Raw genomic sequence first — 26,931 nt, 5'->3', positions numbered from 1 at the left:
GCCCTCCCTGAGAACAAGGAAGTGTGATGACCGACCAAGCCACCTTGGCTCGGGCAATCTGAGTGTCACGTCCTGACCAAAGGAAGTTCCTGATCAGCCTCTCTACGTGGCTGATACAAGAACTCGAGAAGATCCAGCAAGAAGTGATGTACCAGATAGTCGCCAACAACACCTGGTTGGCAACTACTACTCTACCAGCCAGCGAAAGTCGTGCTGAGCTCCAATGTAACAGCTTTCTCCTTATGGAGAGGAGAAGAGGAGCAATCTGTTGCTCGGGGGACAAGTCCAAACCAACCTGACAACCCAAGTACCGAACTGCAGTCCTTGGGGGAATCCACCTGAAACCCTCTCCTGGCATCCAATTTGGCACAGGAGCACTGCCAACCGAGAAAGCCACTGTCTTTCTCCAGTTGATCAGTGCGCCCGATGCACAACAGAAGGTCTCCAAAGCCTGCTCACATCTGTGCAGATTGGCCTCCTGGCCCTCTAAGTACAAGGCTGAGTCATCGGCAAACTCAGCGTCCAATAGCTCATCTCCCCAAATAGGGAGTGCTAAGCCCCGCAGACGAGTGTTAGAAAAAAACCGGGGTCTAGTGTATTTTAACCGGTTCAAATCCTAAAATCCAGGTTAGATTTTGAGCTTGCCTTGAAAAAAACCGGGCAATTTTCACGAGTTTTAGTGTAATTACCGGCAAAAGCTTCAAATTTCGACCTAAAAACCGGGAGTATTTCAAGTTTGCCCTTATTTTCTTCGGTTAGGAAAAATGTTTTTTTCTAGCCTTGCCGCAGACCAACCTGCTGTGACACCAAAAATCTGCTCATCGCCTCCGCATAGAACAGAAAGAGAAAGGGGGCAAGAGGACAACCCTGTCTGACCGAGCGTGTGAGCATGAAGCGCTCACGTCTACCTCCTGCCAAAAGCACCTGACTGTGAGCCTGTCTGTACAAAGCTGACACCCCTCTGATCCAAGCATCTGAGAAGCCCATCCTGCGTAGAGTGCCCTCTAGAAAGTTCCAGTCAACTCTGTCGTATGCCTTCTCAAAATCGAGAAGAAGAATCACAAGGTCCTCCCCACGAAGCTGTGCCAGGGCAGAAGCCTCCCAAAAAGTGAAGACGTTGTCAAGGATATTGCGTTCCTTGACACAACCTGTCTGAGTCCCATGTATAAGGCTCTCCAAAAGTGGCTGAATCCTCAAACTCAGAGCCTTGGCAAGAATTTTGTAGGCTGAGTTGAGGATGGTGATGGGGCGCCACTGTCGAATCTCATCCAAGGAGCCACCCTCCTTTGGAATGAGGTAGATTAGGCCCTCACTCATGCTATCAGGCATCACCCCTGTGTGCAAAATGTACTAAAAGGCACTACAAAGATCTGGGCCAAGCAGGTCCTAGTACTCCAAGAAAAAGCTGGGAGTCAACCCATCCTCACCTGGACAGCTACCATGAGGGAGGGCCCTAAAAGCCGTGTGCAGCTCCTCAAGCTGAAGTGGCATCTCTAGCCTCTAGCGCATCTCCTTTGTCACAAGACAAGGCATCTGTGCCCAAACCTGCTCCCTGCATGCATCTTGCCGCTCTGACTGGGGCTCAGCCGACAGTAACTCACGGTAAAAGTCAGTAGCAACTACACGCATATCCTCGGGCTCACAAGCAACTGACCCATCGGGTCTCCTCAACTGATTGACCTTGGCATGCGAGTGCCGAGGTCCCACTGTCTCAAAAAAAGCACCAGTCACTCTGTCACCCACCTGAGTCCACTCAGATGCCTGTCGGTGGAAGGCAAACTCATGATGCCTCTCCTCTGTGCTAGCAAGCTCCTGTCGAGCCTGCTGTAATTGCTCCTCCAACCATGGACTGTCTGGATGCTGCTCCTGCATCCTCTGTAGTGAAGCAATGCCTCGTCTGAGACGTTGCTCCTCCTCTCTCGCTGCAGCCCGGCGAGCCAGAGACTCCTGAAGAAAAAAGTGGCTAAGCTGAGCTAGGCCTAAGGCCACTCTGTCTGCAGGGGGAACCTGGCTGTCCATGCCCTCTGTCCAGAGAGCCTCTACCCTCTCTTTGAGTGCCGAGTCCAACAAGACCCGCTCTGGGATGCGAAGCATCGTCACTCCTCTGCTTGTCTGCCCCACTGTGAGGATCACTGGTGCATGGTCCGAGAAGGATGTCCCTGCGAGGATGCCCATTGATCCCCCCAAGTCACTGAAGTGGTCACTAGTGTAGAAGCGATCTATCCGCGATAGATTCACTCCTCCCACTGCGGTCCGATCTAGAGAAGGCAAGACTGGCTGGAGGCCTCACAAAGCCAGAGTGCTGCCATGTATCCGAGACCCTCAAAGTCATACACAACCTCTCCCAAGCTACCAACTCGACTCCATGCACAGTAGCATGGCTGCCTCCAATCCTGTCAGAAGGGTCCTCCAACATGTTGAAGTCCCCTCCTATACACCAATGATCGGCCTGCGGCAAAGACTCAACAATCTGTGACCAAAACTCTGCACGAGCACTCGCCACATTGGGCGCATAGATGTTCAGGAAGCCCACAAGGCTGTCCTGAACCTGCATAGTAATCCACTGAGCCCTGCCTGGCACAATAATCCCTCTGCCCACAATGGCCTGCTGCAATGAATCCACAATAGTCATACATACCCCACCCTAGATGCCTCCAGGTCCAAAAGCAGTTGACCAAAAGGTATCATATCATCCACGCGAAATCTGACCACATCGCCGAATTCGGCTCTCACATAGATGGTGCTCCTGAAGCATAAGGAGATCAATCTCTCCTCCCACAAGGCAACGCTAAAGCTCGTGACGCAATCAGCCCCGCTGTTGCTGAAACTGGGGCCCACCTAGTCCCTGCACGTTCCATGAGACGATCCTCATAGGGAGCGAGAGAGAACAGATGCTGCCGCAACAGCAAGACGGGCTATCTTCGAGGCTGGCTTGGATGGGGAGTAATCCGCATCCAAGCGTCCTCTAGATAGGCGTGATTATAGTGAGTGCCTAGCCCAAGCCCAAGCAGAGCGAGCCGTGCGTAAAGCAACCTCCTCTGTCGAGGAGTCCTCATGAATGTATACATAGCAAGGCAAACACTGCGTATCAGCAAAGAAGTACACCACAATGTGCCTACAGCCTGCTGCGTCTGGGGGTGTCACCGCAAACTTGGCCAATGGCCACAAAGTCTGTAGCAAATCTGTAACTCCAAGTTCTCCCATGTGATGAGAGAACTCGAGGACCTGTGTATGCAACCATCCCAACACTGAGTCGAGTGACCACTCTGTCTCGGCCATACAACAGAGGGGGAAGGAGAAACCAACTGCTGAGTCCAAGGCCTCTGTCCCCCTAGCGGCGAGGAACAAAGCATGGACCCTGAAGCAGGCTGCCTCGTGGTCTGCTGCGGAATCGCCGAGAAAGCAAGTGAACCCGTAGTCGAAGAAGTCCCAGCGGCGTCGGAGGTCAATGCTCGTCAGACCACGAGGGATAGCTGCAAGGGAAGATGTCTAAATCTGCAGAGTGGGCCGCAAGAAGGGCTGACCCTCTCTCGCTAGGCGACTCGTGGCAAAGGCACTGCCAAGAGATCTCCTAGCCGCCGGAGAGGGACCAGTCTCCTGAGTCGACTGTGGAACTGGAGCAGGAGGGGGGGGAGAAGGAGCTGGGGGGAGCGGAGGAGAAGAGGGGCGGGATGGGGCGACAGAGGTAGAGGGGCGAGGTGGAGAGGCGACGGGAGCAGAAGGCGGGGAGGAGGAGGAGGAGGAGGAGGGGAACTCTGAAGGGGGAGCGGCTGTTGAGGGTGAAGCGAAGGTGGAGGCTGGCGTAGGGGACTCCTCCTGCTCAAGGAACCAAAGCGGTTCCCCGTGGGAACCCACTGCTGTTGAGTAGGCACCTGAGGGCCACTTTGAGTGCCAGGCTGTCGCTGTGGCCCCTGGCGTCGACGGCCACGGGCCTGCTGCCACCCCTCCTCCGCTTGAGCCCCAAGCTCGGAGGGTGGCTCTGAATCTGTGTGCTGTGCCGCTGATTGTGGCTGCGGTCTAACCCTGACAGGCTAGGGTTGAGGCTGTGGTGCAGGTCGCGGCCTCCTCCGTGGACAGGCCTTCGCTAGGTGGCCCATCTGTCGGCAAATGAAGCACTGGTTCGGGAGGCCTGAGTACTCCACACTGTCTAAACCAACCCCCACTCACCCGAGGCAGAAGGATGACCGGTATCTCTGACCAAAACTCGAACTGAGGGGATGCCAGCCGCCTTGGCAACTACTGATGCTGCCGTACGAGGTGTCTCCAGGACAGTCCCGATGGCGGAGCGGATCCTGGAAAGAAGTGGTAGGTACTCCCTCCGTAAACCCGGAAAGCAGACTGAGATGGGATGTCTGCCTCCTCTACTAGAACATCCGAAGCCGGGTCAAAACCATGTTGCCACTGTCGAAAGTGGGCGCGTGATGCTCGGATGGCCAGTGGACTCATAGCTATGACCTTGGACGCCATCTCGGAGGTCTCAAACTCGATCTAATAGTACCCCCGTCCGAGAATCTGGACATCCAAGATCTTGCCCACCTCTGCGAGAAGGCGGGCCTGGAGAAGGTCTCGCAGCTCTCCTCTGCTAGGTCGGGTGCCGAGAATCTTGCAAATGACCGAAGTCGCCTGCACAATCGCTCTACCTCTGCGGCAAGGCTCGCTTGCTTTGTCGGCGAGAGAGCAAGTCGAATGGTGGGCTCAGCGGGGTCGGGCGAGGGGGCTTCTGGCGAGTCCCTCTGTGGCGAAGCTGGATCCTCCATCTGTGTCTACTGCTGTGTCGTAAGAAGAGGTCGACGGGTGGACGCTGCAATCAGGCGCAGGAAACACTGCCCCAAAAATTGAAACAATGCTGAGGAGGCGAATTACAGGGGTTGACGGGGAGAAACCGAGGCGGGCGGGAAGACGGGGCCGGGGGGGGCAGCGGGCTGGGGAGGGTCGAAGCGCTAGCGGTAGCAGGAGGGGGTGACGGGGGCGGCTGTGGCTAGAAGGCAGCGCGGGGCAGGCAGTGGGCGGGCAGGCAGGCAGGCAGCGGGCGGGGGTAGACAGCGAGGCATATGAGCAGGGGGGGGAGGCAGCGGGCTGAGGTGGGGGGGGGGGGGGGGGGGGGGGGGGGGGGGGGGGAGTGGGGGCGTGCGAAGGTGTAGCAGCAGCAGCGAGCCCGTAAAGTAATCATGTGTATGAAAAGATTGATCAAGTAATCCAAGGAGCTGAAATATGTGAATCACCTAAAGAATTACCCGCTTGACAAGATTCATTCTAGATGACAAGAGGTCGTCAATTCTCCTCTCACGTTGGTAATGAAGCAGAAAGATAGGCCGAGTGCAAAAAAGGAGAAATTGTACTCGTAGAAAGAGTTTGACAAAGCTCCAGAAAAAAAGGCAAACCAATTGAGGAAAAGCTTAGAGCAGAAAATCAATGGATTTCCCCCGATTATTTGGGCCGGAAATCGACTTTCGAGATGGTGGGGCAGATCCAAGAAGCGTGTTTGTTTCGTGGACGACCCAAATTTTTCTTCGTCTTCGGAGAGTTCCACCAATTCGTCTTTCTCCAGTTCTAGCGAGGTCGAAAAATGCAGAAGAAGCGTAGAAAAAGCCAAAAAAGTAAGAAAAGTCTAGAAGGCACATGAAACCATCTTGCAGTTTAGAGGAAGAGACCTCATCCTCTTTAGGCATCCCATGTAAGTTTAAAAGTGTCACGAGGTTGTGGCAACCACTAACCCTAGTTGTTGGTTTCTTTCCCTTGATTTTTCTTTGATTTTGGGACCCTCTTTTTGAAGTCACAAATGGTCAAACATTGTGTGGCCAGTGTGAAACGGCGGACGGCTGAGAGTTTCACCCGCAGTCGAGAAGGGCAGGTCGCCACTAGATGGTCGGGCTAGTCGGCACTGGAATCCGAGCAGTGAAAGGGTGTCTCGGCTCAATTCAAAGTCATTTAGGCCCCTCGCCACACGCTATAAGTTGGTGGGTACTAGGAAATTTAACTCAAAAGAGGCAAACTGGACACATGGCAGTAGGAGAGCAACGTGCAGGCTACACGCTCTCTAGAAGCCTCGTCCTTGAGGGGGCGCCCATTTTGAGAGAGGGGGACTGATTTTTAGCTTCATAAGTGACTACAGTGTGTGTGTGAGTAGTGGGTGTAGGTGATCACAACTTTAATGGAAAACTTGCCTTCTCCCTTGCTCTATGTAGTGCGATGATTTGCTCTCGTGCATCTCTCTCTCCCCTTTGCACATATGGTAATGCCCCACTAGTTGGGCTTCTCATATGACCATGTACAGTTGTGGGGTTTTATGCACGTTTGCCAAGGCAAAGGCCTTCTGTACAGGAACCGGATTAGCTAATTGCTAATCCCCCACAGATACGCATAACTCCATCGCGAGGGATTGCGAAAACGGAGAGTTTTCTCGCGTGAAAACTTGTCCGTTTAAAGGGGAGCTATCCCATTGCGTACAGGAGCATCTAAGATACGCGTAGACGTGTTCGCTCCGCCCAAAACGATCCAAAACAGAAAATTACAGCCTGCTGTGTTTTTCTGTAGGTTTAGGGTTTTGCACCTAAACTGCAGTTAATCGCTAGAGGAGCCTTGGGAAACCCTCGGGATGCTTAAGCAGGGCTTTAGGCACCTGACAATGTCAAAACAGGGAATGACAACTGAAATTGACTTGCTGCTCACTGGAAAGCTTCCAAACCGCAAGGGAAAGTGTCCTTGACGTGTACTTTTGACCTACAGAGGTTTTTGCGTCGTTATGTTGGCGAAATTGGGTCAAAAACCTGCAATTACAGCCATGGACAGGTTTGGGCAGCTTGGTGAAAGTTAGGTGAAAGTGTTCGGATCGTCTATTCGCAATAAGAATAAAGAAATACCGAAAGGGGTGCCAGTCTTTGCCTACAGGGTGTCGCTTTCTTCTTGGTAGCACTCTAGTTGCTAGGCTGTGGTTGGTTTGAAGTGTTAATTCCAGTCACAGGTTTATTTGTGATTCGTGAGTTCCTCTGTGTCGTAAAGTTTTTCAAGTAAAGAATCAGGTAAAAGCTAAAGTCTACCGTCCTACGAGCCCGTTTAAAAAGAGCCCTTTCGCCTTACGCTGCGGAGCATCTGGACGCAGGGTCTGAGAGTAGAGGACCCTCGGGAGTTGTCTTGTTGCGACATAATAATAAAGAAATATCGAAAGGGGCACCAGGCTTTGGGGCCAGTGCTCCTGGGCACGGAACTCCGCCGTGTCACGTCGTCTCTCTCTCTCTCTCTCTCTCTCTCTCTCTCTCTCTCTCTCACATGGGGGTTTCGCCACTTCCTCTTTGCTGTTTTTAGGGTTTCGAAATTGCTTTTTGACCGTTTTTAGGGTTTTGTCACTGTTTTTCTGCTATTTTTAGGGTTTCAAAACTATTTTTTGGCTGTTTTTTAGGGTTTCGTCTGTTTTTTTCTGTTTTTTAAGGGTTTGTCACCGTTTCTTGCTGTTTTTAGGGTTTTGGTACTATTTTTTGCCGTTTTTTAGGGTTTCAAATCTGTATTTTACCGTTTTTTAAGGTTTCACATGCGTTTCTTGCTGTTTTCTAGGGTTTCTTGTATTTTTTTTGTTGTTTTAGAGTCTCTCTCTCTCTCTCTCTCTCTCTCTCTCTCTCTCTCTCTCTCTCTCTCTCTCATGGAAAGCATTGGCGAAGTGCCAACGGCTTCCCCCACGTCGGCTTCCCCCACGTGTAAGAAGACGCATCTGTCGCCAGCCGCCCACAAAGCCTCTTTCATGCGGACAGGGAAAAGGATGTCGGCAATAGAGAAGGATATGAGAGAATGGAGAAACGAAGTGGAAGAGTGGAGGAAGGAGAGGAGCACTGTTCTTCAAAGATGGACCGAAGAAAGAGACGACATGCGTAGGAGGATCGCTTCGCTCGAGGAGAAAGTGGTCATCCAAGATTCCATCATTCGAAATCTACAACCAAAAAGTGGGCCGCTCGAAGAAGGCGAAATTCAGGTATCCATGATGGAAGAATTGAATGCCATGAGAGAAGAAATACGGGTTATCAAGGAAGGTGAGGAGAAGGAGTCATGGGCCGCAGTCATCTCCGCAACACAAAAGAAAGTAGAGGATGCTGAAAAATGGGTTGAGGTTGCCAAGAAAGGGAAAGGTAAGGAAGCTCCTTGTACACCCACTCTTATTAACATGACCCTCGAAGAGGAACAAAGGAGGAGGATGCGGGCTCTACATGTGAGGGTAACCGGCCTCAAGGACATAAACAATGCGGAAAAAGAGGTCACAAGCCTGGCATCCATGATGGGGGTGGACAAGCCTTCACACACAAAGGCATGGAGAGTGGGCGATGGCGCGGGAGAATCTTCAAAAGGGAGAGCTCTGATACTACGCTTCCTCTCCTTGGAAGAAAAGAAGGAATTCTTGAGAAAGAGGCCTACTCTCAATAAGACAGTTATTTTCCTCGGTGATGATCTCACTCTCTCACAGCTTGCGCATATGAGAGAGGTAGTGCTAGAGATTACGGCAGCAAGGGAGAAGGGAAAGATGGTCGAGAGTGGTGATTGTAGAGCGGCGCTCTACATGACGGTGTGAGACCATGGGACCACAGTGAAGATGGCTACTTGGAATTGTAATGGATCTATGAGGTTGGAAGTTGGTGCCTTTGAGGATAGTTTCAGAGACATGGACATTGTTTTCTTCTCATAGACTCATCAGGCCCTTGGGGCCTGGACAGCTTATGCCACATGTGGTGGGATACAAAGGGGAGACAGCCCACAGGATAGTCGTGAGATCAGAGGTTTAAGAGGAGTAGCAGGGCTATTTAGGGATAGTTGCGCATATGAGAGTAGAGGTTTAAGAGGAGTAGCAGTATAGTACAACCCAGACATCAGGAGGCAGGTCACATACCCATTATACATTTACACCAGAGACTGACTCAGTTTATACAGAGGAGATCTATAGTCGTCTATGCACGACTGGTCCTGGCCTCTCAGTGGAGGAGTGCACCACTTTAGTGACTGAGACATTGCATGCTGCACCATCAAAGGCATATCCACACACTCAGCCGGGTCGGAGACGACATTCTGGGAGCATGCCCCATAATAGTTGGTATGATGAGGAGTGCAGAGAGATGAGAGCCCAGCTTCAGAGGGATCTTCTTTTAGGAGTCATCACTTACAGACAATCTCGGATTGCTTCCCGGCGCCTTGTGCGACGGAAGAAACGAGCTTGCTTGGCCCAGATGGAGCGAGACTTGTATTAGTTGTTCTTGAGTAGAGACTCAGGAGAGGCATGGCGATTCTTTCATGAGCACTCCCCTCCCCTAGTGATTACTTCTCCTGATGTGTGGGGCCAGTATGCCTCATCGTTATATACGGTTCCTGGACAAGACCCCCTCCCAGATCCTACAGAGCCATGCCCACCTACCAGCACCTTCTTTACCACTGAGATGGTAAAGAGAGCCATTGACAGGATTAGGACCAGCAGGGCATATGATCATGATGGTCTAGTAGCAGAGCACTTTATACATGCTAGAGATATGTTGGTAGAGGTTCTTGCAGTGTTGTTCAATCGTGCTATGTGTGAGGGGTTACCTGAGACTTGGAGGTTTGTCTACTATTGTGCCTATCTTCAAAGCAGGCGATCCTACAGAGCTTGGGAATCACCACACTATTATGGTTGGGCACACATTGGCATGGTTGTATGCATCCATTCTTGAGCAGAAGTTGAGTAATTGGACAGAGGGTGAGGGTGTACGAGCAAAGGGCTAGGCCGGTTTCAGGAGGGGCTTCTCCACTCTTGATCATATTCTGACACTCAGAGCCATCATTGAGGAGGGCAGGTCACATGGGAGACGGATTTATTGTGGCTTTGTGGATTTCCGCAAAGCATTTGACATGGTACCGAGAGCTCGATGGATGCGCAGACTGCAGGAGATGGGGGTGCCCATAATGTTGATTCGGGGGATCATGGCTCTATACAAATCAATGATGGGACATGTACGCACTCCGGAGGGGATATCTGATTTAGTTCACTCCACCATTGGGGTGAAACAGGGTTGCCCAATGTCTCCTACTCTATTTGGTATGTACGTTGATGAGGTGTCTGATTACATTGACATAGAGGGTGATAGAGGTGCCTAGCTGGCAGGGATGTGGATCCCATTGTTGTTATATGTTGATGATATTGTGTTGATATCTGACTCGTCAGAGGGTATGCAGCGACAATTGGATGCATTACACAGTTTTGCAGAGGATAGTGGATTGTCTCTAAACCTTGGTAAAACCAAGGTTATGGTGTTTAACACCACACCACAGTGGATCAGGAGATCAGCACCGACTTTCACATATGGTCAGGAGATTGTAGAGTATACAGATGCGTACACTTACCTTGGGGTTGTCTTCACCTGGCCGAGGTTTTCTTTGGGGAGAGCAGCAGAGACTAGACTGACTAGAGCTTTTGCGGCCTTGGGAGGCTTGGAGAGGATGCATTCGCAGGTTCAGTTCCAGGAACCTCGGACAAAGTTATGGCTCTTTGATACTTTGGTAGCCTCAGCTATGTTGTATGGGGTGCAGATATGGGGACCTTCTATAGGCCAGGATGGTTGGAGACGTATGGAGAGGCCATTGGTATCTATGATCTCTTGATTGATCAGAGCCAAGGCATCCGTACCTCATGCTCTATCATTCGAGCAGAGCTAGTTGCCCCTTCTATGGAGATTGAGGCGCTTACCAGATCAGTCTCCTTTGTGCACAGCTTGTGGGATGCTACTAGAGACAGATATGCTAGATTGGCCTTTGAGTCTTCTAGACAGTTAGCTCTTGAGGGGGACACATCATGCTGGTATGCACAGATGACATCATGGTTTCAGACGCATGGCTTCACCATGGACAGGCTGCCCCCTTTCCGATACTCTCTTCAAGCACCCTCGATGCGGGTGGAGATTACTAGACTCATTCGTTAGGACCTGATCCAGCTGGATACCAGGAGGACATGGATAGATCCGCCACAGGAGTTGGGCACGAAGATGGCTTTCTATAGAGAGCATCTTCTCCACCTCACAGGAGATGGGTTTGTGATTCGACCCAGCTACATGGACAAACATATGTCTCATGGTTTGCGGTGTGCCATTGGTCAGATGCGCACATCCTCACATCAGCTGGAGATTGAGACTAGTAGATTCAGAGGGATACCAACAGACAACAGGATATGCCGCTTATGCCAACTAGAACCAGAGACAGATCTACATTACATATGTCATTGCACTGTGTACTATGATATACGGGGCCGTTTCCACTGCTTATTCAGAGAGGGTTTCGGTCCTTTCTCTAGGGTCATGAGTTATGAGGATCAGAGATGTCTTGGGCTATATCTACTTGAGTTACACAGATATAGACACTTTACTGGGGAGAGATAGAGAGAGACAGTCCCAAAGACACATTACAGATTTCTTTTCACTAGATATGGGACAGCCAGAGGAGTAGCCATCACCGTTGAGCTTGGCCCACACTCATTCGACCACTACCGGCACTCTCATCGACCGAGCACTGGAGCTATGGAGATCAAGACAGCCACGATTGAGGAGCGGGGCTATAGAGCATCGACGAAGACTACAGCAGAGGATTCGAGCCACTCTCTTGACATCTAGAGTGCAGATGAGGATGGATTCTAGTAGTATCTTTGTTCTAGTTCTTTTGTACCCAGACATGGTCCTAGATTCACCATTTTGTAACAGATTGGTTTCATAGGTCATTTTGGCCTTTTGAAGACGTTAACATAACATTTCATTTCATTTCATCTCTCTCTCTCTCTCTCTCTCTCTCTCTCTCTCTCTCTCTCTCTCTCTCTCTCTCTCTCTCTCTCTCTCTCTCTCTCTCTCTCTCTCTCTCTCTCTCTCTCTCTCTCCTCTTCTTGGGTGTGTGTGTGTGTGTGGGTGCTAATAAAAAGAGGAAAACGGTATAACCTTTCTATCACCCAAGTGTGGTAGATTGGTTATGCCATTTCCCTCTTGAATAACAAGTCTTGAGTTCAACTCCTCATCGGCTAGATCTTTAAGGTCTCTTGGGATAGATTCCTACGACGTTAAAACTCTCTTCTTCTTCTTCTTCTCTCATAAAGTTTAGTGATTTTGCAGTTTGTTCGTGTGTTGATATTGAGTGTCCAAGCCTGTAACATGAGGGTCCACTTCTCTGTGAGACTCGACATGCAGATACTCTTGAGAGACTGACCAAACGAGTCCTTATAAACAGTACAAGGGATGCCCAAAAACTCCCATCCAAAAGCACCAGGACACCAAAAGAAACTGCTCTCAAAATCAAGCGCTATCTTTTAAGCTTTTCAGCCAGTGCAAATCGTGGAAATTGGTACAACAGTTTCATGTGTCACCCTCAATGCAAGTCGCGGAAATCTACTCCAGATCTCAAGCTCTTGATAATTTAGGGTTTAGGCTGCTCAGGCGGTGCTCTAACAGTTTTTTAAGTTGGTGGGTTAGGTTTTCAAAATCCTAATCCCTTCTTAGGCCCCTCGGCCACAACTTTTGCCGGGTTAGAGTTTTGAACTCTAACCCCTTGTCCTCTCAGGTTGGGCACGCCACGTCACCAACTTGTGACAAGTCTCGCCTTGTAGCGATCAATCTGACCATACGGCTTACGTTTTAACTTATAAATCCACTTCATACCAACGCTTTATCAAAAGAAAGAGGTTCCAAAGCATAACAATCTGATGCATATGATGCATGGCGAGAACTTGAACGAGTACGACTAGACATAGGTGCATCCAATTCATTGTCATGCAAAGTATGCACGAGCCATTTAGGCATAACCCTAGCCTCTTCATTCTCAACCCTTTCCACACCAAGTACATTATGTACATCTATATCAGTAATAAGTTGATGTGTGACATTTTTAAAAACCCTAATTGGCTAGTCTGTTGTCTTACTGGAACTTATGTTTAAGTTTCCACCATTAAAAAGAGGCAACAAAGTTTCATAAATGTCCTATGAACTTACATTATTGTCTCTGGTACGTGATAACAAGAGCTAAGCGGAATCCTCCACAAATACAACATCTTGTGAAACCAAGATACGCTTTGTTTGCGGATGGTAAACCTGTAACCCTTGATTTTAGGATTGTAACCAACAAAAATGCATTGGGCAGCCTTATCATTTGTGTGCTGCTTTTGTGGTACCAAAGCATAAGCTGTAACAAACTGCTGACATGTCAAAGCCCTGAAGAATGGAGTCAACTTGCAGATGCCGGCCGAGGGGCCTAAACCCTAAGAAAAACAAGTAACAGAAGAAGAAGTCCTACCAACTTATGGGGACCCCGTCCGATGGGGCCCCAAGTGACACAAAGGATTAAAATAAAGCAAGACCCGCGCGGACACACACAAAAGCTGATGACGTGGCAGATTTCTGAAAATTGCGGTGACATGATGACGTGGCATGTTGTATGGAATTCCGCGTTTTGCGTTGGCTAATGACGTGGTAGGCTGCACGGATTTTCGTAAATTACGCTGGCAGCTTTTGGCATTGCTTTTTGGACCAGAAGCTTTTGAGTTTTGAAGGCTTTTCACTATAACTGCTTTTCAGGCCAAGGGCCTTTAAATATGAGGTTAGGGCTCATTCTTTGGCATGCTTCTTGGAGAAGGTGCAGAGTCTGGAGTACCGGCTTGTACTGTGTTGATGCAATATAAAGAAATACCGAAAGGGGTGCCAAGGTTTGGGGCCAATACTCTTTGGGGTGGAATTCCGCCACTCCGTGTCGCGTGTCGTCTCTCTCTTTCAGTTCAGTTGCTATTGAAGTGTTAAAAGTCTGTTCAGTCTGTTCTTTTCTATTGGCACGTGGTGCCCGCCTTGTGCTTTTCTGAAAGCATACCGGTCCTACAAAAGAGCAGACAAAGCTATTGGAATTTTAATTGAGGTATCTTCGCCCTCCAACCCGGACTTATTAGCCACTCCCACCCTTACTTCATCGCGTATCGGGCGCGCTCCCGTCTTCACCGCAGTGTCTTACAGGGCATAAGCCAATTAAGAACCCAATACTTGGAATTCATGGATTCAACAGAATATTTGCAGCTCCTGCTCAGCTAACTCCACGACATTCTTTCGCGGCATCCTCAGCAAAATCTTCCGATGCTGCAAAGTTTTCAACAATTTTTGAACTACATTACCCCCTCTGATGCCCTAGGTGGTACCTCCTCCTCTGGCAGCAAAAAGTACGAGAGCTTCCAACCGGCAACCTTCTTAGCCGTCTGTTCCAATCCGGGGAGTCTTCAAGAATATGGTGCAGCCATCTGACCCTGATCCAGTGCAACCGCCTTTGCCACCGCCATTGCCCCCACCTCCACCACCATCGCCACCAGGCTACAATGGTTGGAGCCCATATGGATACCCTTATTATCCATACCCAGGATATGCGCCTAACTAACCCAAAGATTTCAAAGATGGTGGCATGACAGTGAATTTTTTCACTTTTTCCAAGGTGAAAAATCGCAAGAAAGCATTGCAGTTCCTACAGCAATTCGTCAACATCTATGCTTTGGGGAACTATACAGAAGAATCAAAGATTTCTCGAGCAGCAGGATTTCTTAAAGATAATGCTATGCAATGATGGAGTTCAATCGCGACACAACAACATGCTCCAAGGACCTGGCATGCTTTCAAGACAGTTTTTGCACGTAGTTACATGACTTCGATGTTTAAAGTCCGGATTTTGGCAGAGTGGGGCAACTTGAAAATGCTAGCCATTGAAACCATGGACGAATAAAACCAAAGGTTTCTCAATGTATACCTTCCGGTGTCTTTTTTTAGATCTGTTCCCTGGGAGGCCCAATGCGAGCGATACACCATTGGACTACCATCACCATTGCAGGAATATTGTCTATCCAAGCAAGTCTCTACCATGCAAGAACTTATGGACCATGCCGCGGTCGGCTACAAACTGATGAAGGGAAAGCTAGAGTTTACCACATAAGAATCTCTGGCCACTAACCACAACTCTCGACAACAACGAACAAATTCTTGAGAGTCTCGTGAAAGTCAACCACAAAGGCCTCGTTTGACACCTCAACAACGAGACACCTTACTACAAGAAGGCCGATGTTTTGGATGCTTTCAAACAGGACATAGCTATTTTGGTTGTCCCCAACGCACTGACAGACCTGCGGAGTCGACTCCCGCGTCGACGGTCGACAGAAACCTAGGACCATCTCCAGCCAAACGAGCTAAACCGGCCATTGGATTAGTACCTGACATCTATGGCATACGCCTTGAAAGTACAAATGAATTGTGTCGAGCGTATGGCAAAGTCAATGGTTTGAAAGCCCTAATTTTCTTTGGCCCAGGAGCTACAGAGAACTTCATCCATCCACAATTCTTGAAGCAGATGGACTTTGATTATGATGCAGAGGGTGGAGAATTGAAGCTGAGCTAGCCACAGGGCAAAGTGGTACCACTCATTGGTGCTCTTCCAGTGACTATCCAAGATTATCATGGAAAAGCCGATTTCCACATTATGAAGTTGGGCAATTGTGACGTTCTATTAGGCATGCCTTGGCATGACAAGAACGATGCGACTCTCCAAGTTCGGAACCGAACCATCATCGTGATGCAGAAGGGCAAGCCAGTCGTCCTCAAAGTTCGGTTGTCCGAACAAAACCCTGAATGAACTCTCTAGTTGTTCTATAGTTAGATACTTTTGAACTTTGTTTGAGAAAGTATTGTTTGAAGCTTTGTTTGAAATGAATGATATCTGTTTTGAACCTGTCTTGGTGCCGATTTGAATTGTTTCACTCTGGTTTTAATACTGGTTTCAATGATTGGTGATTTTACTCCCAGGTGGAGTAGTGAGAAAAGATGTTTGAGAATGCTTGTTCATACTCATGGCCCGGACCCTTGTGGTTATTTGCGGGGGGAGTATTGAATGATTGAAAAGTGTTGTTTTTACTCATGGCTCGGACCCTTGTGGTTATTTACGGGGGGATTATTAAGAAGTCTGAGCAGTGGTTACTCTCAGCACCTCCAAACGACGCAGGGTACGGTCTGGGGGGCGTTTTGTTGTAAAAGGCCTCTATATCTCATGGCTCGGACCTTTTTAGGTTATTTGCGGGAGGAGTGATGAGGGAGTCGTTGAACAGCTCATGGCCCGGACCTGGATGTTTATTTGCGGGGGGGGTGTTCATCGGCGGCTTTATGTTTCTATGTCTTGTAACATGCATATGTCAGCATTTGTGTTGCATTGTGATGTGCCAATTACTGAATATTCCTAATTGGATGAGATTGCCTTGGGTTGTAATTTTTTTAGTTCATCAAGACACCCGTGGAAGATTAGTACGGTCTAGGTGTGATGGCTAATTTTACCACACCGGAATATCAAGAGTTCCGATCTGGATGAAAGGAGAAGCTAACTCCTTGATCAAAAGAGCAGAAAGGGGAAGCTAACTCCTTGATCAAAACAGCCGAAAGGAGAAGCTAACTCCTTGATCAAAAGAGTAGAAAGGAGTAGAAAGGAGAAGCTAACTCCTTAATAAAAAGAGCAAATTGATTGTCCCTCAGATTTTTTTTTTTATAGTTAACTTGAGTTGTTTTGCAGATATGTTGTAATCGCGGACGATTACTCTCTTTCAAGAAGGGGAGATGTAACAAACTGCTGACGTGTCAAAGCCCTGAAGAATGGAGTCAACTTGCAGATGTCGGCCAAGGGGCCTAAACCCTAAGAAGAACAAGTAACAGAAGAAGAAGTCCTACCAACTTATGCGGACCCCGTCTGATGTGGCCCCAAGTGACACAAAGGATTAAAATAAAGCAGGACCCGCAGACACACAAAAGCTGATGACGTGGCAGATTTTCGAAAATTGTGCTGACATGATGATGTGGCATGCTGTAAGGAAATCCGCGTTTTTCGTTGGCTAATGACGTGGCAGGCTGTACGAATTTTTCGTAATTTATGCTGGCAGCTTTTGGCATTGCTTTTTGGACCAGAAGCTTTTGAGTTTTGAAGGCTTTTCACTATAACTGCTTTTCAGGCCAAGGGCCTTTAAATATGAGGTTAGGGCTCATTCTCTAGCATGCTTCCTGGAGAAGGTGCAGAGTCTGGAGTATCGGCTTGTACTGTGTTGATGCAATATAAAGAAATACCGAAATGGGCGCCAAGGTTTGGGGCCAATACTCTCTGGGGTTGAATTCCGCCACTCTGTGTTGCGTGTCGTCTCTCTCTTTCAGGTCAGTTGTTATTGAAGGTTAAAAGTCTGTTCAGCCTGTTTTTTCTATTGGCACGTGGTGCCCGCCTTGTGACATAAGCTAAGAAACCGAAGACGCTCATGTGATCAATAGATGGCTTCTTATCATGTTATGCTTCATAAAGAGTCTTAGACTGCAAGGCTTTGGTAGGACACTTGCTAAGTACCTAAGTAGCACACAGGAAGCCTCAAGCCAAAACAAATGTAGTAAAGCTTGACTCTTTACATCGTGCCGTCTCCGTAAGCGACCTGCTTTTCTTTTAGCAATACCATTTTGTTGAGGCGTATACGCACTGTACATTGGTGTTTTATTCCACGACTAGCCAGAAATGCATTTTAAACTCATGAGATATATACTCCCCCCTTGAATTTGAATGCAGGGTACCCATAGTACATTTAGAGACATTTTCGGCCAGAACCAAAAACTGCTTGAAGTACATGAATACGTTGGACTTAGCTTCAAGCGGATACACCCATGCATGCTTGGAGTAATCAGCAATGGAAGTCACGAAGTTCAGGTAATTATCCAAGGATGGAGTTGGCATAGTCCCACAAACATCAACTATGCACAAGTTGTAACCTGCATGTAGCCATTACTGAACCCTCTTTTGGAAACTTCGAACGATGAACTTACCCAAAATAAAGCCTTCACAAACATGCTTAGAAGGTGCTTCAAGAGGCGGCAAAGTTGCAACGAGATCAGATTTCTGCAAATGCAGCAAGCTTGGCAAAATTCAGATGCACAAAATGTGCATGCCAAAGTTTGCAACTGAAACAATCTTTGAATACACAAATGCATTTGCAAAATTCTATGCACACTTGTCTTACAAAGTGAGCTTATACACTCCACAACACAAAATGTCAGATGCAACGATTTCATCACCGGAACTGAGATCATGAATTGTAAGTCTTGCAAGTGCAAATACAGACAAAAGGTTCTTTTTGATCCGTGACACATAAAGTGCATCAACAAGTGTGAAAGAATTGCCATTGTTTGCCACTATTTTCTCGAGAAACTTTAAGACACTCAAAACAAACTTTTAAGTTCAAAAATGTAGGTATTTAGCACCAATATCATACCTTGAGGTGAGCATGGACCGCCTGTATCCAGAGCTGGAGAGCAGAGGAGAGCTTTTGCAAGGGAGATAGTTTACGATTTCTCAAGGATACAAGGTCTTGAGTTCAATTACAAGTGGTGGATTGATTTGGTCTCAGGATTGTTCTCAAACTATTGAGAGGTTTCTCTGTTCTTTTGGTGGATGGTTAGCCTAAATGGTTTCATCACCTCAGTGACTTAAAATTTATGTTCATGAAATGTTTCCTTAAGGGTAAAGACATGCTTGTTTTTGGGTGGAATTTTTTTGGGTTGTGCTTTTTCTCTTTTTGCAAATTAAGAAACTTCGCTCTAACAGTTTATTTGTCTGTATCTCAAAAATTGCTGCTACTGTCGTTGGATTTGTAGGTGAACACTGCAATTGGACTCGGTGTGACCCTTAAAAAAGATGGCTCCGTCCAGTCAGCACATGGGTTCTTGGTGCAGGTGTGTCAACTTGGCATTTCCATTGTGTTCAAACTACTGTTTCTCTAAGAACTGACATCATGTGTAAAGATCAGGTCTTACCCTTTTGTTCTGAAGAAACATTAACAAAGCTGGAGGAGAATATAAAGAAAATGCGGCCCCTGTCTGAGACAAGTGAAGAAGTATATGCCCTTGAAATCCTAGAATCCATCCTGGATGGTATTGGCATGGGTGACATGTACGTATTTGTAAGGCTCCTCAGCTCTCCGCTTAAGTGCTTACAGGTCTGTTGTGAGTGCATATTTTCTTTGGGCAAGAGCTGAAAGGGCCATTCGTCTCATGCAGTCGAATCCACGGTATGGTCCATGCGATGTCTCTGAACTGAAGGAACGAATGCTTCGGGCAGTGGCATTGTTAGGACCCTCTGATGTACAGAAACTTCTTGACGAGCAAGGTATCGACATGTCCTTACAAGCCCCCCCTTTCACCCCTTTTTTTCTCCCACTGAATTTGTACCGCTCATGTGATATGCAGGGCATGTAGAAGTACGTTGTGAGTTTTGCGCAGAAGTTCTACACTTTGGTAAGAGTGATTTGGAACCAATTTTGCAGGAATCGTCAAAATAGGAGCTGCCCAGACGTGGCGAATTGAGTGAACATAGATGCCATATTTTTTACCAGCCACACCACTGTGCAAGTCCTCATCTGGAGCCTTCAGGGCAAGTGTCTGTCTACCCTTCAGCCAGTGCAATAAAAGAGGGCAAAATTTCCATCCACATTCAAGTGTTGAGTAAATTGGCTGCATGAGTGTCACTGACTCCCCCTCAGTTTTGAGAGAGTCTTAAGAGATGACATGTAATCCTATAAATTGTATGGCATCAAGTGGGTCGCTTCTTTTTGGCTTGAAGTGAATTTTCGCTTTAAGTTAACCAAATACAAGCGAGATGCCAGGATATGTTCTCTATATGCTCAACCAAATACAAGTGAGATGCCACGATATATCTCTTTCATGTTCCCTTGACCATTAAGGATTTATGTGGCTTTTTTTTAGAAAAGGCAAATTGTAAGGTACATGATTTGCATGGTATGTAGCTAGAAACGCTCAAATAAACCAGAAAGAAAACATGTGATTGGATTGCACTTTGTTTCTTTATAAGACTTTTGACGTGGTACAATCTTTTGGAGTTGCGTGGAGGAACTCGGACTACAAGTGAGTAGGAGGTACCAGCTGAGATAAATTGTAAAAATGATGTATGAGTGTGGAAAGAAAAGGGGAAGGACTTAGGCTGGTTATAGACCTTGGGCGCTCGGACGTGGAGGCTAGGCGACGTTTGCTGATACGCAGGGCAGAAAGGGCAAAGGACAAGGTCTTGGACAGGCGATACCCCCTGCCGAGGCTAGGGCGGGGGTTGAGCTTTTACCAGGTCAGCCAAAATCAGGCGGCGAACCAATGCGATGGACGCAGCTGCTGAAAATGATTTTGCTTTATGATAAAATAATGTAGCCAGTGTGTAATGCATGCCCGCCCATCATCAAAAGTGACGGGCACCCGCATTGGCAGTGTATCCAGCCTTTTAATATCATTTCTGTCACGGGGAGGGAGCAGCTTGTGTCTCCTTGCGCCTAGCCTCTGTTTGGTTGCAGGGCATGGAGAGTGCAGGGTAGCCTGAATTGTGCGCAGCCTGTGAGAGAGAGAGAGAGAGAGAGAGAGAGAGAGAGAGAGGTCTTTTGTGGGTAGAGGTGGAGGCGAAGCTGGCGCAGGTCAGCAGGGTGCAAGCATAGGCGATTGCATTTGGAGAGAGGCCTTTACTTCGTGCGCAGGCCATCTATCCTCTGCTTGCACAGGAGGCCAGCAAGGTGCAAGCATAGGCGACTGCATTTGGAGAGAGGTCTTTACTCGCATCGGAAGAGAGGGGAGGCGCTGTTTCAGCAGAGCGTGGAGTCCGCGGAGGTGGGGAGAATGGAGTGCCGAGGTGGGGGGGGGGGGGGAAGCGTAAGCATCTAAGAAAGTAATGGGTTTTAATTATTAGAGAGCCAGTAGGTAAGTGAATATATGCATGCAATTTCAGGTATATGAAAAAGTGATGTAATTTCGAAGGTGTTCACTTTCACCAACTCTCTTTTGGCAGTGCATTGATGAGTTGGAGCACGCGGTCCTCAAGTATATGCAAGAAGAAGAAATTGAAGTGGAAGTTCTTACCGCTAATGTCGTACTCCTAGTTTTGCCGTATACCAAAGGGGAAATTTTAAGAGTATAACTTGAGGTTCCCACCAACCACAAATGGCATCAATGTGTTGCACATCATCATGAAGCATAATAGTGAGCTTCGATGCATTTCAAAAAGAATCTACCTTGGCTATGAGCTTCCAACTATGTTTCATGTTGAAGCTTGGAAGAGAGCCTACAATTCATTTAAAAGCATGTGTTAGTGAGGGTAACACAGACTTCTTTATGGTATATAAGTACGGGGTGGTAGTATTAGTGAAATGAATCCTCTCAGGTCCTCAACAAAGTCTTTTGTAGTGTGTGTGTGTGCGTGCGTGAAATGAATCCTTTAGGTCCTCAACAAAGTCTTTTGTAGTGTGTGTGTGTGTGTGTGCGCGCGTGCAAGCGCACACACACATCACAAAGACATGGATCAAACCTAGAAAGCCTCTTCCACCGAATATGTACTATAGAGACCAATCCTTGACTACCATGGAGGATGGGTTCATGGATAAATGGACACATACATGTTACACGTCTTGGTTGTGATAGGACAACTCAAATTTTTATCGAAGAGGCTAGAGATTAAGGTAGATTGGGCTACACAAATTTCTTGAGATTAAAGTATATATAGAGCATGAAGAGTAGAGAGTGAGGTGCATTATGCATGTAGATGCCTAACTTATGAGAGCATAAAAGTCACTTTATGTTGCTATTCATATGATAGACAACACTTAGAGAGATGATAGTGTCCACCTCTAATGGAGGTCAATAGTTTAGCTTAGCAACTTTTTTCAAAGAGCTACTCTAAAACCCTTTCCTACCACCCAGAGGGGCATCACATTATAAGAGGTAGAGATCGTTTAAGCTTGCAGACGACCAGGGAACGGAGGTACTGAGCTCAAAGACTGCATTAGAGGGAGAAATGAGAAATCCAAGCACGATACTAGAAAGCCATACATGAAGAGAAAACTGGACCATACCCTTTCCTTAGGGATGGGCACAAATGGAAGATTACTTTCTATAGGAAACACAAGGACACCTCACAATTTTGGATTGTTGTGGGCAGAGTGTAATGATGAAGGAAGCTTTAAATCTAGAGGAGGACCATATGCTTAGGAATACAATCATAAGATGCATGTACGTAGCTAACTCCATATGGTACCAAAGTAGGACAATAAGACATAATGCATGGAGAGGTGGGGAATGTTCCAAAATCTGAGAAGACCTACTCCACCTATTCCAAGTGCAACGCAAAAATATAGTGACCCTTCCCAAGTTTGGTGTAATTGCTTCTACGATGAAAATGGAGTCGGCCTTGCTATGGCCACTGGAAGTTAAATGCCATCACAATTTGCATGTTTTCAATATAAGGCCTAAAATGAAATCCATGCGCAATTAAAAAAGGGAGATGCAAGTGAAAAGATAACTTTTTAAAAATAACCCATCCACCAAAAGAATCTATGAAAAGATAATATTAATATTGTTGTACATTGGCTTAATCTAACCACTACAAAACATGCCAATCAAGTAACATGGGATAATACCACAACTCATTTAAAGAAACTCTTATTTTGGAATAGAGAGACTCAATATATATATATATATATATATATATATATATATATATATATATATATATATATATATATATACATACATACATATACATATATATATATATATATATATATATCATGAGCACCATTGGTACTACTTGTGCAAGTCAAAGAGAATGCATCATGAGGTTCTTATATGCAGGGTGATATCCATGACCTCATCCCAATACTGAGAAAAATTAGAAAAGAACCTCATGATGCATTCTCTTTGACTTGCACAAGTATTACCAATGGTGCTCATGATGCAATACTTACCGATTTCAACCACTATCATTGAGTACATCTTCACACCAACCCCTACTGAAATGTGATCGAGTTTCGATTTTCTTTGCATCACATAAACATCACCTAGCTATTGTTTGTCAAAGATAAATGCACCTTTGGGTAACGATCCTTTGCATCTTCATAGTCTCCACATAGTAGAATGTCTTCGAGAATCTCACATAACATCTAGCTTCGTTTGGCTCAACCATAAGGGATTCTCATTACCAATTGGGATATCTTTATTCACCAAAATTCATTGTCACGACCATTTAAAAGTATTTTTCTTTCTAACAAGCTCAAGAAGTAAAGATCCGAATGACATAGGATTTTGTAATGGGGATAAATTCCCAGACAAGATCTACAATAGAAAAATTCAGTAGTTGGTGCATTGTTTGGTTTGCAAGCTCATTAGTGGTGCTGACAATGCAATCTTCACCACTAGCTTTTTAACATGAAACCATGGCCACTTATTTCCGATATTGTGTGTTCAATGCTCCTTTAGGTAAAGATATTTTTCGTCCTCATCATTGGATTCTCCAATGTAATAGAAAAAGAGCATCATATTAATTTTTAGCTTCATTTGTCCTATTGGCTCATTATTAATTTTCATGTAGAAACACATCTTCGAATATAAAAGGTGTGTTGAGGTAAACCACAAATGTTCCTAATGTGTAGCAACATGAGGCTACACATGGAAAAGAAAATGTATGTAGTTATGGAAGCTCGTAGGAATGACATGTACGTCCAAATGAGGAAAGAGATCCGAGATGCTTGCAACCATAAAAGGGAAAATGCACTCTCTCTTGATAATGGAGATAAATGTATTGGAATCTATGATTGACAACAAAATAGATTATATGCTTGCTTGTTTCAAGTCTTGGATGGGAAAATTAAAGACATGTATGTCCAAAAAAGACGATGCGATCAAAGAGCTTCATGAAAACTTGACATGAATGGCATAGCACAAAATTCTACCAACGGATCCTATATATATATATATATATATATATATATATATATATATATATATATATATATATATATATATATATATATATATATATATATATATATATATATAGAGAGAGAGAGAGAGAGAGAGAGAGAGAGAGAGAGAGAGAGAGAGATTTGACACAAGATGGAAGAAGAACACGCAAGTCAATCTCTACTAAATCAAACACATAAGAATGTAGGACATCAATGTAAATGACCTCTTTGATTGCATCATAAGTAGGATGTGCTGACCTCGTGCTTACTTCCGGTCTAGGGAGCTAGCATAGGTATGAATCCCGCATAACATTCCTCCCTTCAGCTCATAGGAAGGGCTAACAATGCGCAAGAAGAATATTGGACTGAAATGGAAAGGAAGCTAGCATGGACCCCAAAAATGGTTCTGAGGAGATGATGCGTCAACACAACCTTAGATAAACTAACCATGCATGACTCAAGAGCTAAACAAAAGCCTACTTGGCTTAAAGGCATCTACTTTGAGATTCAGAGATTGAGCCACACAGAACCTTTGGACGGCTTAGAGGCCAGACATCCCCCCTAAAGGGGATTTCTTATACCATAGCATAAAGTGGTCTTTAGGTTAAGTGTTGTTTTTTAACAAGAAAAAGATCCTTCCCCTGGTTAATAAAACTGCCCCAAGGGCTACAACCAACCTCTGCTAGAGAGGGCTACTCAGAAACATGGGGAGACTCTCCCAGTGAGAAGACACACTATGTACAATGAGGGATAAATCATGAGATGGGAGGAGGAAACAACCTTATTGGCAGCCGGTAGTGCCATCTAGGCACACCCTAAACCATGGTCTTGGGCGCCAAAGTTGCAAGAAAGCCTCACAACGCTCCCGCATGCGATCGTTGTTGCCCTGAAGTCTCTCTAACTTTAACCCTTGAGTGTATGGATCAGCTCCAACCAAATGTCATGAATAGTGGCTGGTGGGACATACCAAGTTTCAAAGATGTGAAAGCAACGGGCCCGCCAGATGAACCATAGTGTCAAGCCGCAGATGAGCTCCTGACACCACTCTCTATCACTGCACCACTACTAGGGGATGAGCTCTGTAGGCAAGCTGAAGTGTAGGTCGACCCCTCTGAATCACTATCATCCTGCTAGTGGAAGCCATCTCAAAAAGAGGCGCAAGGCTTGAGAGTGTGGACCAGGCTGCAACACCCCAAGTGTATTGTCGGGCTGTGAAAATTGTTGGCAAGGCTTGAGAGTGTGGACCAGGCTGCAACACCCCAAGTGTATTGTCGGGCTATGAAAAGTGTTGTCATTAGCCAAAGAATACGAAGCAAAACCTATTGTGCCATGGGGCAGTCCCACAGACAATGACGATGACTCTCCAAAGAGTGGCCACAGGCTGCACATGTTGCTGAGAAGCCGTTGTGTACCAACCAATTCCCAATTGTAGTAGCTCTATGCGCAAGTAGCCACTGAAACATGGTAGACCTCCTTGGCTGCTTGTTGTCTCACAACCGTTCCCAGAATTCTAACAAGAACACGGTTGTAAGACCCTTCTCCTACGAGTAAAGTGATGCAGCAGGGCGAGCCTCGCTTTGTGCTGCCAGTATGTGGCGCCCCAAACGAGCTATGTACTCGGAGAAAGGAGTCCCTGGGTGATCGACTGAGGAGAAAGGATCTCGCGAGGTCAGTGTCCATGTGTCAGGTCTGGATCTATGACACAAGTCCTCCCACAGATGCCCACAATTCAAATCCTCTGAAAATAGCACTCTGCAACCTGTGGTGCCTTTACCGAGACTCTGTGAAGACGACTCTCTCCCTGAACCTCAAAAAACATGTAGGCTATTGACTCTGAGCAAGCCCTAATTGCCATGAGGACCTTCAATCGCATGAAAGCTCCCATCCAATTGGGAGCTGCTGCTTCAAGAGAGGTGTGCCACTAAAGAGGTATAGCCATTGTAATATCTTGACACATGCTTTGTACCCCCATCTTGCCTCATAGCGGATTCTTTGAATCTCCTCCAAAAGGCCTGAAAAATATAGCGAGTTTGCGGGTTGGACCCTCTACCATGGGACCCCAAGAAACATAAGGCCTGCTACCAACCAGGTGGCCTTGTTGTGTGCTACACATGGGGTTCCAAACAAGAGGCTACCTCAAGCGCTCCTCCATGCATGTGGGTTGGTGATTCTCCACACCACTCCTCAGCTACTCCTAGGACCTAAGCACGCTCACAGCAAAGCGGTCCTCCCAACTCATGCTCAAGCCAATGCAGTGTATCTCTGTAAAAATCCAGTTGATGGATAGGTGCAAGGGTTGTCCGTATGAGGGGCGTGAATCTGGTGTAGCAACAGCTCCTTCCAAGGCTCCTTCCCTGGAAGAATTCCTCTGACCAGAAGCTTCTCAAAGGAGGGCTCTACTCTGCCCTGTTAGGTGGATAAATCCCAGGCCTCCTTGAGAACATGGAAAATTGATGACCTGCCAAGACACTTTGACCTAGGCCGACTATGTGTCGCGCCCTGACCACAATTTTTTTTTTTATGAGCCTCTTCGGCTAGCTAATGCAGAAGATTGAGAAGATCCAGCGAGACGTGGTGTACCTGGTTGGGCACTACAACTCTGTCAGCCAAAGAGAGCCATGCCGAGCTCCAATGTAGCAATTTCCTCCTAATGGAGAGGAGCAGTTTGCTACTCCGGACACAGATCCAAGCCGGCTTGACTGCCCAAGTAACATATAGAAGTCCCTGGGAGAATCCACCTAAAGACCTCTCCTGGCGACCAATCGCGCGTAGGCGCACTGCCAACCTAGAAGCCATTGTCTTCCTCCGGTTGATCAGTGCTCATGATGCACAACAAAACACCTCAAGAGCCTACTCACACCTATGCAGATTGGCCTCCTGGCCCTCCAAGTACATGCCTGAGTCGTCAGCAAACTCAGTGTCCAATAGCTCTTCTTCCCTAATAGGAAGCTCTAAACCACACAAACCAACCTCCTGTTTAGTTAAGAATCGGCTCATCGGCCTCAGCATAGAAGAGCAAAAGGAATGGGGCAACCCTGTCTAACCAAATGAATGAGCATGAAGTGTTCCCCTCTTCCCCTTGCCAAGAGCACCTGAATGTGCACACATCTGTAGAGAGTTGACACTCCTTTGATCCAAGCATC

General features: G+C 46.8%; 1 protein-coding gene across 4 annotated transcripts in view; it reads left to right on the top strand.

Annotated features, from left to right (window-relative positions):
• Positions 1-19,852, top strand: part of LOC147443610 (uncharacterized) — a 103,727-nt gene extending 83,875 nt beyond the window's left edge. For 3 of the 4 annotated variants that reach the window (XM_086527691.1, XM_086527692.1, XM_086527690.1), the window contains 4 exons: positions 18,657-18,734; positions 18,809-18,961; positions 19,059-19,167; positions 19,248-19,852. In XM_086527691.1, the coding sequence (XP_086383817.1) occupies positions 18,657-18,734; positions 18,809-18,961; positions 19,059-19,167; positions 19,248-19,339 (432 nt within the window). In that variant the 3' untranslated portion in view covers positions 19,340-19,852. The remainder of the gene's footprint in view (positions 1-18,656; positions 18,735-18,808; positions 18,962-19,058; positions 19,168-19,247) is intronic. The other variant, XR_015190095.1, reaches the window with a different exon arrangement.
• The last annotated feature ends 7,079 nt before the right edge of the window (positions 19,853-26,931 follow it).

The sequence above is a fragment of the Adiantum capillus-veneris genome, chromosome 13 (assembly GCF_014529385.1).
Source record: "Adiantum capillus-veneris isolate H3 chromosome 13, ASM1452938v2, whole genome shotgun sequence".
Taxonomy (NCBI): domain Eukaryota; kingdom Viridiplantae; phylum Streptophyta; class Polypodiopsida; order Polypodiales; family Pteridaceae; genus Adiantum; species Adiantum capillus-veneris.
The sequence above is the reverse complement of the archived record's forward strand: the minus strand, read 5'-3'. Positions and strand labels throughout refer to the sequence as shown.